This window comes from Poecilia reticulata, linkage group LG15 (genome assembly GCF_000633615.1).
Source record: "Poecilia reticulata strain Guanapo linkage group LG15, Guppy_female_1.0+MT, whole genome shotgun sequence".
Lineage (NCBI taxonomy): Eukaryota > Metazoa > Chordata > Actinopteri > Cyprinodontiformes > Poeciliidae > Poecilia > Poecilia reticulata.
This window is the reverse complement of record NC_024345.1, coordinates 14,913,209-14,926,146: the sequence shown is the minus strand read 5'-3', so window position 1 is coordinate 14,926,146 and position 12,938 is coordinate 14,913,209. Positions and strand designations below refer to the sequence as shown.

The following is a 12,938-nucleotide window of genomic DNA, read 5'->3' as shown; positions in this document are numbered from 1 at the left end:
CTCCTCCAGAGTGCCGCCTGAGAGCAACAAGAAGGTCGGTGAGCCCCGACTTGTGACGGTCCACAGGCCTGGGGTGGAGGTGGGCGTTACTCTCTGCGGAGGGAACCTGCGGGGCGTCTACATAGAGAGTCTGGATGAGGACAGCCCTGCAAGAGGTCCAGAGGGGCTTAATCCCGGGGATCTCATCCTAGAGGTACTAACATGTATTCGCAGTATTTTATGCTGCTGTCAAAGACTTTCTGTTTTGGAAACACTGGGTGTTTTCAGGTGAGAATTGGGGATTTTGATCTGTTTTTTTTTTTTCTTCAGCAGTATGCAGATCTTGCTCCATACCTGCTGCAGAAGCTGCAGCTTTTCAGTCCCTTCAGCCCTAATAAGCTTTGTGTTTCCTCCGCTGCTGCTTTCCATCATGTCATTGTATCTCATTGATCTGCTCAGTCTCATTCCACATTGGTAATCTTTCTAGAACACCACAAATTCTTGCTAGACGTTTCCTGGCATGCTCCTACTTAAGCTCTCAACCACAGAGAGTCTGCTGTGGAAATTGCAATGCAGCTCTGTCATCAGACCGCACAGCTTCACACCGTCCTTCAATCTCCTTGTTTGTTTTCCTCCCTCATGCGTGGCACAAATCAATACTGCGACACTTTAATGGCGCTGAAAGCTTGGAGGAAATGTGGCTATTTACTAGCGGAGCCTTCACAGTCGGGAGGAAATTGTTTTTTTGCAGTCATCAGTTTTCTGAGTTTTATATTTTTGTGACGCAACGCTCTCCCTGGTCTGCGTTTTCGTTGCAACTTTGTTTCGCTTTGTGATTTCCTCTCTCTCAGTACAACTTGGTGAACATGAAGAATAAGACGGCTGAAGAGGTGTACGTTGAGATGCTGAAACCCGCAGAGACGGTGACGTTAAAGGTGCAACATCGGCCTGACGATTTCAGCACGGTCAAAGACGCACCCGGAGACGGCTTTTATATTCGGTGCGTATTTACACGAACAACGGAGCGTCTCAATATAGTTGACTATCTTTGAAAAGTCATAGTTTTCCAGTAGTTCATTTCAAAAATCTATATAGCACGTATATGCGTTACACAGAGTGATGCATTTTCTTTTATTCTTTTATTTAAAGCTATTGTAAGCTACCTCAGTAGTTTGAAATGTAATATTAATGCATATAAAATCATGGAGAGGATGCTACACTTGACCTCTGTTCAGCAGACGGTTATTGGCGGCAAAAGTTAGTGAAGGTGGGTGGAAGGAAAAAAAAGTGAAAGGAAAAATAAGTACTCCACTGTGGTGTCATGTACAACTGTGGACTATGTTTATGGGTCTTAAATAATATTCTAATTATATGAGAAATTAGATTACAGAGATTACAGTTAATTATTTAACTGTAATTATCAGATTTATCAGAAATAAACCCTTGAAATGCATCACTCTGCATTTAATCTATTTTACATTTATTTGTATTTATTTTACATTTTACGTTGTTGTTTGGGCTTTCTTTAATACCGCACAGGAATGGACCTCAACCAAGCAGCAGCAGCAGCTTTATTGCTCTCTGTTATGCTATACATAGCCTCCAGAGCTCTTCGGACAGTTTGTCCCATTCTCACCGAGCCAATTATGTCCCAGATCCGTTGTGTTACCGCAGCGACTCTCAACTTGCCACCGCTTAAGGTCGTCTAATCCTTTTCGTCCTCGTTGACGAAAAGCGTCGCACTAAATTCAAAAGTAGACTGCAACTTTGAATCGGTTCGCCTTTATTCTCGGTTTGTTTCCACAGCTGCCACAGTCACTCGTCAAATAGACAGGCAGGTTTGTGATGTCATCTGCAGTAAATACACTCAGCTTGCCTGGCTGACACAGATAGGCTGCTTGGGAATAACTTACGAGCCTCGAGCAAGACAAAGAAAAGGCCTTTGGTGTCGCTAGATAAACTTGCTCTGCACCTCCTTTGTCATCCTACTTCTGCACTGAAGATCCTTAATCTGGTTCTCCTCATACCTCGTCTCCTCTCCCATTTTTATCAGCTTCACGCTCCTCGTCTTGCCCTCCTACCGCCCTTCTCTTAATAACTCCCTATCTATCTTTGTCTCTGCCTCCCAACAGAGCACTTTACGACAGGGTGGGGGAGGCTGAAGGAGACCTCAGTTTTAAGAAGGATGACATCCTTTATGTGGATGAGTCGTTACCAAAGGGCAGCTTTGGGACCTGGATGGCCTGGCAGCTAGATGAGAACGCACAGCAGATCCAGAGAGGACAGATCCCCAGCAAATACATGTGGGTGGAAAAAAAAACAAAAACAAAAAAAAAAAAACTGTAGTGCGACTTACTGGAGATGCACCAATCAGGAGGTTTTAGGCTTCTTTTTAAACACTTATTTTGTATTGCTTAGTTTTTATTTTATTTTATTTTAATTTTAATCATAATCAACAAATTACTTTCTTAATTTACTTTTTGGATAAGGTGTTTCACAATTCTTAAACAAGATTTCACCATTTCCAAACAAAAATGAGTAAGGAGTTGACATTTGAAACCTTTGTGTCTGTAGCCATAGCAACATTTATGGCTGTTGTAAAACAGAGCAGATTACCTGGGAAGAAAAACGTATGTCCGTTTAAATCCAACCAAAGAGATCTGGTGTAGCTGAATGGTCAAAAGTAAGACGTTCAGCTCCAACATGCCTCTGTAGGATGTTTTTCTAGAAGCTCCTTGCACCTTTGTTGATTCCTTGAAGGTTTTTTCTTTTGTTCTTATGGTTTGTTTTAAACACTCCATTGAGACTGAAAACGGCTAACTTTGAGGCCTCTTCCCTCAGTAACAACTTCAACTCTGAAGAGTGTTATTGCATGTGTAACCCAGAAGCACATGGTGTGGTGCAAATCGATTCTGTTTCTAGTCTCTGACCATTCAAGTGCATCTCTAGTAACGACACACATATTGCTGCAGCCCTTGAACTATACGAGGTTTTTAGTTTGGAGACCTTTAGAGAGAATGTTTTGGGGTTTTTTTTGTGTGTGTGCGTGTGTGTGTGTGTGTGTGTGATGTAGGATGGACCAAGAGTTTTATCGCAGACACAGTGTGACAGAAATGAAGGAAGATTCCAGCAAGACCCTCTCTGCAGCCGCCCGCCGATCGTTTTTCAGGAGGAAACAGAAACACAAGCGCAGCAGCTCCAAAGACAGTAAAGAGATGGTGGCTCTGGACACCATCAGCACTGATTCCATCCCCTTCCTGGATGGTGAGGGGAAAATTGATGGAATTATGGGTAGAAATAGAAAGAGGCTTTATATCTAACCTTTTTTTATTTTTTATTTTTTTCCCCAGACTGTGTGAGCCTGGCATACCAGCGAGTCCAGAAGGTGGAGTGCACCTCTCCTCGACCGGTACTGGTACTCGGGCCTCTCAGCGACCCGGTCAAGGAAATGCTGGTTAAAGAATCTCCTGGGAAGTTCTGCAGATGCCTGCTGGGTGAGATGCCCTCATCCAGATGTTTCACTTTTTAATAAGAAGGGAAAACAATACATGACCCTTAAGGTTTCTGACCAGAGGGATGAGACTGGACCGACATTTAATTTTCCATCGTATCAATGGTTTTCGTTTTTGTCACGTCTGCAGAGGTGATGAAGGCCTCGCAGCAGGCCATCGAACGCGGTGTCAAAGATTGCCTCTTTATCGATTACAAGCGCAGGAGTGGACACTTTGATGTCACCACTGTTGCTTCTATAAAGGAAATAACAGATAAGGTAACACCTTTTCCTTTCTTGTCTATCAGGAGTCCAGCGGCTTTTATCTGCACTTAATCTCTGCTTTTGCTCATAAATCAAGATTACTGCTCATCAGTCTTGGATTCTGTTGAATTCATATTTATGGTGGTGACAGAAACTTTACAGTTTTTTTTTGTTTATTGTAAAATTACAGGGCTGTCACTGTTTGCTTGACATCGCCCCGCACGCCATTGAGAGGCTCCACAGTGTTCACATCTATCCTATTGTTGTCTTCATCCGCTACAAAAACGCCAAGCAGATTAAGTAAGTTTCAACCCGCTTCATGACACAGATGGTGGCGACGCCCCTGTCTGCTCTGTGTGGTTAATATAATAGAGCAGAATAAACATTCGCTTGTTCTATTTGATTAAAAATCGTTCATTACATTTTTTCTTTTTAATACAGTGAGCATATTGCCAAAATGTTTGTCTCCCAAACTGCTGTATTTCATTTGCTTTTTAAGTAGTGGATGGAAAATAATGCATCATTTTCAAAAGTATTTTGAAAAATCTATTCATTCATCAGTCAGTAATTTTAATTGTGGACTATATATTGTGTAATAGCTGTGAGTTTGTAAATGCTTGTTTTAATTGGAGTCACTGGAACTTTTTACACGGATGACTTCAGAAGACGGTTCATTTTAAATCTGCTGCTACACAAAATTAATGAATATAAATCAATCATCTGCTTTATCCTTGCCACAACCAAGGCTTGTTTTAAAACGGCTCCCCAACATGTGTTTATATGGAAAATAACTATTTTTGGCGGTTCTGAAAACAAATTGGAGTAATCAAACAACAAAAATAATACCACCATTTTTTTTACTTATCCCTGACATGTTAGACAAAATTTCACAGTATTAACTTTGCTGAGGTTTTTTTTTTTTTTTTTTTTTTTTTAATGGAGAACTCTGAAGGTCAGGGAGTTTAAGTAACAATGCACTTTACCTCATATCAAAACACTAATTTTAACTTCTGTATTGAAATGTTTTAAGTGTTTAGATTCTTAATTTAAAATAACATTTTGTTGTAAATTGACACCCAATTTTGACCATCGTCTGTTTATATTGTTTTTTCTTCACAGGGAACAGAAGGATCCAATTTTTCTGCGGGACAAAGTATCTCAAAAACATTCCAAGGAGCAATTTGAAAGCGCGCAGAAAATAGAACAAGAATACAGCAAATTTTTCACAGGTGTGTATGCAGTCGGTAAACAAAAACAAACTTAAAAATAAGACGGAACTCAAATATCTTCATGTTTGTGTGACGTGATCAATGATCCGTCAGCTTTAAACAGTTCCTTTTATTCTTTTCAGGTATTGTCCAAGGCGGCAACCTCCCGTACATTTGCACTCAGATCACCACTATAGTTGATCAAGAACAAAGTAAAGTCCTGTGGACTCCACTTGGCTCCCCCTAGAGGAGCCTGGCCGCCACTACAGCGAGCCGTGGCTCTGCTTTTCATTCCCCAAAACACTAATTAACTCTTTCACACTTTACCAATAGGTACACTACCATGAGCTAGTTGTGTAAATTATTGATATATATATTTTTTATTTCGTCTTTGTTATGTTTTATAATCGGTCTCCTTTATCTCTGACGTACTCTGAAGCAGGTTGGTAGCATTGCATATTAACGTTAAGGTTTAATCAGTCTTCCCTGAGGATTCTGTCGGTGTGTTCGTTATGCTGCATTGTCTGTTTACAGTTCTGAGATAAGTCCTGAATATTGGTGTTCGATATTTGATGCGAGTGTCCCTTGACCATAAACCTCAACACTAATGAAGTTCTGCCGCTCCTGACATTTGTGGTTTCCCTACAAATATGCACCCATTTGACGATGACTGACAACTAATTATAATTTATTTTCATTTTATTTCTTTATCGTGCACATGGTGGTTTTGAGAAGCGAGAACGCAGCTTTACGATGAAAACGCAACTTTCTGCAGAGGTGAATTGTGGTTTGTAGCAGTGATATGGAAGTGGAATACCAGCGTCAAGATCAGTCATGACATTTCTTCAACAATGCAAATCAATGCATTTCACCCTTTTAACAAATGTAGCAGTGGGTTCAACGAAGCCGCTTGCCAACAATCTCATGTTTCACTCTATGCATAGTTCCCATAGCAGCCGGGTGTGTGGACAGACAGTAGGCCTTTCAGAAGTGCCTTTACACTAGAATATTAATCTGAAACCAACCGTGGGTCATTTAACACTAATTAAGACCCGTTTTAGATTCCTTTCAAAAGTTCACCGTAACCTGTTGACAAATGATGAAGGGGCTGATCAGAGACCAGCACAGTTTTAAGCAAGCAGCAATGGTGAGACTTTGAAGTTAGGCCGACACGGCGGCCAAAAGGTTAACTCCTCAGAATGCACTCCAGGTTCAGACTAACCACTGTGTAACTCATTCTGTTGCTTTAACACTTATTTAACAATATAGAGTATGCCACATATATGTAGTATGCAGCTAAATCTGGGAAGAAAACGTATATAACTATATATTCCATGTATTGTCACTTGGTAATACTCCTACAAGCGTTTAGCAGTCATGTCACACCTCAACAGGTTAAGAACATGTTTTATGTTTTTTTGGGATGGGGGTTTTCCCTTGTGGTTGGTTGTCAGTCACTTCTCACCACACAATTTAAAGACACGCTACAAAGCACCTTTAGGGATTTTCCTCAAACCTCTTTAAATGTTAGTGACTTTTAACTGTTATTTGTTCTTTTTTTTCCCCCTCTATTATTCAGGATGCAAAAAATAAACCCCAAAAAATGACCCTTATTAAAGCTATATTCTATATTTTATTGTGCCAAAATCCACTGAAACACCTTTATCCTCATATAATAACCTATATTTCCTTTTTGCACATGTTTATCTGTGAACCCTAAACATGTTACTGTTCTTGTGTTTCCAGCATACTACAAATAGGTACTATAATTTCTACTGTAACTAATTCATGTTTTTATGTTTCACATCAGTTCCTTACATTTCATTGTTGGCCTTTGTTTTTATTTCTTGATTTAAAAAAAAAAAAAAAAAGGATCACTTCTTATTTGAGTTATTAAAAAGGGATTTGTCCTTGCACATTTTTAATGCAAATTTGTCCTTGAGTGTGACTATTGGGCTAAAGGAAAAAGAAGCAAATTGTAATGTTGCTATTTTTCTGAGTAGTTAGGGTAAACCAACTTTAGAGTGAGATGCAACATAAGATGCCTGTCTAGAAAAAAAAAGTGTTTAGATGCCAGGTACTGATTGAACTCTTTCATTAAAAGAATGTCATTTGTATGTTGAAGCATTAACATGAGAATAAACTCATTTTCTGTATCACAACACAGGCTCAGTCTGTATCTCAGTCTTGTCTTCTATTCTACTGAAAAAGGTTGTGTAAAATGTCCCGTATTTTCAACAAGCTGTTGTGTCAACTAATATAAAACGCGGGTTGGATCGGGATGAAGAGAAAATGTTTGAGTCCTCTGAATTGCTAAAGGACAAAAAGCCCAGTCCATGTCAATAGAAAAAGGTGCTGATAAAATGCTATCAGTGGCAAAGATTAGATAAGGAAGGTGTGACATAATCTCTGTGGATCTTGGAGAGCTAAATGTGACCTTTTCTGAAAGAGAAAATGGAGGAGCGGGGGGTAGACGGCAGAGGACACACTGGTTCTGTCCCCCAGGAATTGCTGCCATTTTTTTTTAAATCTCCTCCCACTTAAAATCTTTTAAGCTCTAAGCAAAAAATAATACTAATCCCAAGTACAGTATATAGGTTAACTGTATATTAGTCACATAAGTAGCTGTGGCTACTTATATGATCCAAATTTTCTGCTCCCCATTTACACAATCTCTTAAGGAGAAACAATACCAGTATGCAGTTTTTTTTTCTTGTAAATGCCCCGTGCTTAGTTTGTATTTAATCGTGCTGGAACTGGAAAAATCTTTTGTTGGAGCAAATTCTAAAGGTTTCAAAAAAGCAAACGAGAAACACTTTGCATCTACAAGTCTTGCATTTATAAAAGGTTCTATGGCATTAGGACAAACTTGAATCTATACTATTGGGGTTCATAGGTCAAAATAAAGTAGTGTTTGTGAGTTGGAGGGAAAGTGATACCTGGTTTGTTTTACAAAAAGAAAATCTGAAAATGTGGAGTGTATTTATGTTAAAAACTTTGTAGGTCAGTCTTCACGCAATTGCAGCTTACAGGGATATATCTCTACCAGAGCAAAGGTTTGGTTGTTTGTGGAACCGCTCAACTTTCAGTCCCACTGCAATATTCTGTCACAAATTCTTACTTGGAATCAAGTATGAAATTTGACTATGCTTTTAATTATGCATTCCATTATTGCTCTGTGTTTATGTTGATGGAAAATGAACGTCTGTCCAAGACTTGACTCGTATGATACCCCAGACAGGTTTTCTTCATGCATTGACCTCTAATGCCATCCATCCTACAGTCGTCTCTGACCAGTATAACTGTCCCTGCTGAAGAAAAACAAACCCACAGCATGCTGTCACCACCATGTTAGTGTATTAATTTTCCACAACGTAACATTTTGCTTTCAAGGCCAAAACCTTAATCTGTTTTTTTTTTTTTTATCCGAATCCATTTTTCATATGTGCTGTATCTCCTACATGGACTGTGTCAAACTGCAAATTGAGCTGCTTATTAGTTTTTCAATATAGCCCAGATTTGCGAGATGACGAAAAAAGTAATTATTTACTGCTGCCCCGCGACCTGACTCCAGAGAAGCGGAAGACAATGAATGGATGGAAAAGTAATTATTCTTCAAAATGTCTGTTTATTTCTTTGTTTACTAGATACAAAATGAACTTCATGATGGGGGAAAAAAAAAAAAAAACTCTAGTCTTATATTAACAGGTCCGGTCAGCTGGGAGAACCTGTCTGTAGATCTCAGCCTGGGCCAATTTAAAAATGTACCTCATTTCTTATGAAACCAGGACCGGTGGGGCTTCTTTCATTATGGGTTTCAGTTTGCCGCCAGCAAAATAATACACCAAATTTTCAGAGTAATTAGTTTTCCTGTTGTCAAACATTTCAAGTGAAGTCTCATCAAACAACATAAGATGACCAAAGTGGACCCACAAACGATGTCAGATTTGTGTATTATTAACAGATGTGGTACGTAACTCTGCTTTTCTCCTCATGTCCTACTCCAGCCCAGGTGAGCTACTAACCTGCAGCTTTTAGAGGATGTCCCTTCTCCAACACACCTGAGTCACATGAACGCCTCTGCAGAGCTGAGTGACTTGCTAACGAGGGAATGCATTCGTTAGATTCAGGTGTGTTGGAGCAGGCATCCATCCATCCAAACGGCACCAAAGGTAAGATTACAGAGGCGTTAAAGTGATTGGGTGTTAAGGATTTTGACACAGTTTCTGAAGGACTGAATCCTTGAAGCATGGCTCCAAACCACTTACAAGTCTGCTGCTTACTGTAAAAGTAATGAAAGCAGACAATTATTTTATTTAAAGAAAGCAAGAGGGAATAACAACCAGTGGAGATGACATGGACATCAGGACTGTAGCAGTAATGAGACAAAAATGTAATCTGTAAACCTGTAAGATACCAAAATGTGAGTTTGAGACCGATGGCAAAATAAACCCTAGAGAGATGGTTTCAAAATTGTCAACATTGGGAGTTTCAGTACATGATTGATGCCTATTAATAATTTGGCAAACGGCTCTTCTAGACACAAAATGCCTCCTGCAGCTTGTTTTCCAACAGCTCCTCTGCATAATTTCTACAGCGCACAGGTGTGGAGTTGCAGCTGCACTCTGGCTCTGAGGGGAAGTTGTGCTAAACACAAGTAAATGGTCTTTATTCAGGTGAAGGGGACGGTAACTCTTAGTGTTGCTGAAAATAGAAAATGGTCAGTGGACACTATAGTAATGTGTTGAATCAGATCTGGTAACAAGCAGGTCTGGTAACAAGCTGGCCAATCAGGATAGGAGGGTTGTGTGGCATAACAGAGAAATGGTGAACCATCCTTCTATATATATGTAATCTAAGACGAGTAATGGTAGAGTAATCAAATAAGATTACTGTAAAATTCCTCCTTTTATACACTTCATTAATATGGGTATTGGTGTCACATGACGGTGGCAACATTATCAAAATGAATTTTATTTTTTTTCTCAGCAGTTACAGCTAAGCTGGTCAAAGTTGATGAGAAGATGGATGGAGCTAAATACAGAACAATGCTGGAAGAAAACCTGTTAAACGCTGGAAAAGACTTCAGAGTGGAGGCTGACATGGTTTACAGAAACCTGACAATAATTTCAAGGTTTTGTTTAAGAAGGAAAAAAAGTATCCTTATCCTTTCACTTTTATATTTTTATTCCTATTTGTATTGGCCTCTCAGTGGTGAATTAAATGAGACATGAATGAATGAATGCGATAGATAAGCTGTCACACAAAATCACAACGGAGCACATGAATAATTAAGTGAAAAACTAAACCATCCTTGCAAGGCACTGTTTAATTTCTGAGGTTTTAAAAAAAAAATCTGTCAGCATAATTAGTATCAGCTGCTCAGTGTAATTAAGTGTGTTCAGGAAATTGGCTCTTACTTTACTACACTTTTTGTGGAGCTTCATTGCATGTTTGCGTTCTATTTTTCCTCTCTAAAGATGGACTTTCCCCCTCTGTTTATTTGAACAAATGTGTAACAGCATTCTATTTTTTATTTATTTTTTTTACCCGTCTTTCAAATGATAAGTGAATTTTCAGGCCTACAGGAGCATAACAAACATCACTCAGTTTTGAAATCTTAAAAAAAATATTATATTTCCAAATGTTTTTCATCCACTTGGACAGCCTGGAGCTGTGCCATATCTTGCTGGTTGATTGAGCGCCTCTAGCCTGGGGTTAACTCCTCTGAGCGCTGCATGAGTCACATGGTCTCCTGGCCAATAATGTCACAATGAATGACGACCCTCCAGCTGCCTGTCGAGTTCTTTATGGCAAGAACAAGAAACTACCCGGCACCTCCCAATATGAGCCACGTTATCAAATCAAAAAGTGTCTACTTGGGTTTTCCGCATGTCTACAGGAACATTTTGTCTGATGTCACTTAATACTCTCAGGAGAAGGTTGCACAAGGTTTTGGTCACTAATAACATTCTAAATCTGTTGTACTGTTACGTGCAGCTGTGTGGTGCCATGTCCCAATTCCTTATGTCCTCTAAGTCCCCTCCTGCCTGTTTTTAGAAAGAAGTCGGGCCTCAAACCCTTTAGCTGGGGTGTCTGTTTCAAGACAGCTGCTGACAGCTCAACTGAACTTGAGAAGTCTTAAGTCTGACAGAAGGAAGATCGTTGTAGTTGGCGCCTGGGACGCCGTGGCCTTTCTGCGCTCGTGTCGGCTCTTATTGTTGGAGTGTTCGCCTCCTCTCCCTAATTTCAGTCCAGCAGCAGGGATTCAGATGTGGGTTGTTCCTGTGATTCTGGGCGTGTTAGAAATGCCATGCTGTCACAGACCTGCCATCTCGTCTACAATCTTGGGCTTTGGTTCTGCATTATTTGAAATTCTCCCCTGTGACGCTTACGATTAATTTTAATGACTGAATTTTGGCACTGTGAGCATAATTTAAGATATTTTATTGAAGGGAACATAAATTTTTTTTTAAACTTGCTGTTTGTGGTAAATTAATACCAAACATACGGTGCCTTGCAAAATTGTTTACATTCTTAGATATTTATATTATGTCGCTTTACGACCACAAATTTCAATTGATAGACTGGTAATGCAAAGTAGCATGTAATATAGTAGTAAAGCTAACACTACAAATCATCCTAAATGAAGCATATCCATGGAGCCACGTGGCGATGGTGGCGTGATGCTGTGGGTGCTGCTCATCTTCAGTCGAAGGGTTTTTCATATGTTGGAATGGCCTAGTCAGAGTAAATACAAATGCATGTTATGCTTTTCAGATATTATGTTTTTGATCAGTTTTGAAAAGCATGTTTCATTTTCCAATTCTGCACTACTGTTTGTTAGTCTATTGTCTAAACTTGAAGTTTGTGGCAGTGATTTGACAAAGTGAAAATATTCAGAGGTTACAATGCGGAGCAAATCAAACTTTGAAACTCAACCAACTTGTTGCCTTTAGGTTTTGTTCTCACTCCAAAATGTAATATTCAACATGCATCCAAACAGTGGACAGCTACATCGGGACGGATCAGCAGCCTGCTTTATGTGGAGCTAAACCACTCGCACATGGAGTCATAACTCTGAAGAGCTGTAATTCAAATATCGGATTGCCTTACATGTTTTACAGCTCATATCTGCTCCTAGTTTAAATGACAGCCAGCCATTACGGCGAGCTATTTTTGTGGAAGCACTAATATTTCCTTGGTAATAAATTTATTTGATAGCATGCATGTCATACTTGGACGTGTTTTCTTTTCAGAACATTTACGCCTGAGAATGAGTGTTTAAAGACAGAGCTGGTTCAAAATTGTATAGGCAAACCGAGGAGAATTTACATTGAGTGTTAATATTATACTGATAATTGTCTATGTATAAATCCCTATATCATATCTAAATAAGAATATTATCAAATTCAAGTTGAGTTACACGTCAGCTTAACGCCTTTGTAGGCTCATTACATACTCACACATATTTTAGGCATGATCAAAAACTTAAATTTCAGTTTCCCAGAAAATCAAAAATAAAATAAAGAACTTGTTGTCTATATGCCTTGTAAAGATCTCCTTAACTTTTAAATGGGCTTTGCTTCACAGTCATGTTAATACTCCAGTTGTTCCTGTTTGTGAAAAGTCCTTTGTGAAGGCCGTCGCTGATCCAGCTAACGTTTATATTTGGGTCAGGTATGGATAGGAACCAGGCCCCAGACCTGACCAGTTGAAGCTTACTTAATGGACCCATGCTTACTGCCAATAGATGTTTGATACAGAACAACTCTCAGAAACCCCCGTATGGGTCCCTAATGTTTGACGGAGTTTGAACTCGTTTTTATTCTCGGTGACCATTTAAGACTTTCCTGTGGTACCCAATTATTATTATTAAGAATCAACCCAGGCCTACTTGGTTCCCGTTCAGGCCATAGCACATTATTATGCAATATTATAATTTTCTGAGAAACGTTTGGCTTTTTATGAGCAACTGACATCAGAAATAAATACAT

The 12,938-nt window shown here is 39.3% G+C and overlaps 1 protein-coding gene across 2 annotated transcripts in view; it reads left to right on the top strand.

Moving 5' to 3' along the window:
* The window catches only part of dlg5a (discs, large homolog 5a (Drosophila)), a 44,896-nt gene extending 37,788 nt beyond the window's left edge, over positions 1-7,108 (top strand). For both annotated transcript variants that reach the window (XM_008429472.2, XM_008429474.2), the window contains 9 exons: positions 10-193; positions 831-979; positions 2,112-2,282; positions 3,053-3,243; positions 3,330-3,473; positions 3,621-3,748; positions 3,924-4,033; positions 4,853-4,962; positions 5,085-7,108. In XM_008429472.2, coding sequence (XP_008427694.1) covers positions 10-193; positions 831-979; positions 2,112-2,282; positions 3,053-3,243; positions 3,330-3,473; positions 3,621-3,748; positions 3,924-4,033; positions 4,853-4,962; positions 5,085-5,188 — 1,291 coding nt within the window. In that variant the 3' untranslated portion in view covers positions 5,189-7,108. The remainder of the gene's footprint in view (positions 1-9; positions 194-830; positions 980-2,111; positions 2,283-3,052; positions 3,244-3,329; positions 3,474-3,620; positions 3,749-3,923; positions 4,034-4,852; positions 4,963-5,084) is intronic.
* Positions 7,109-12,938: the final 5,830 nt, after the last annotated feature.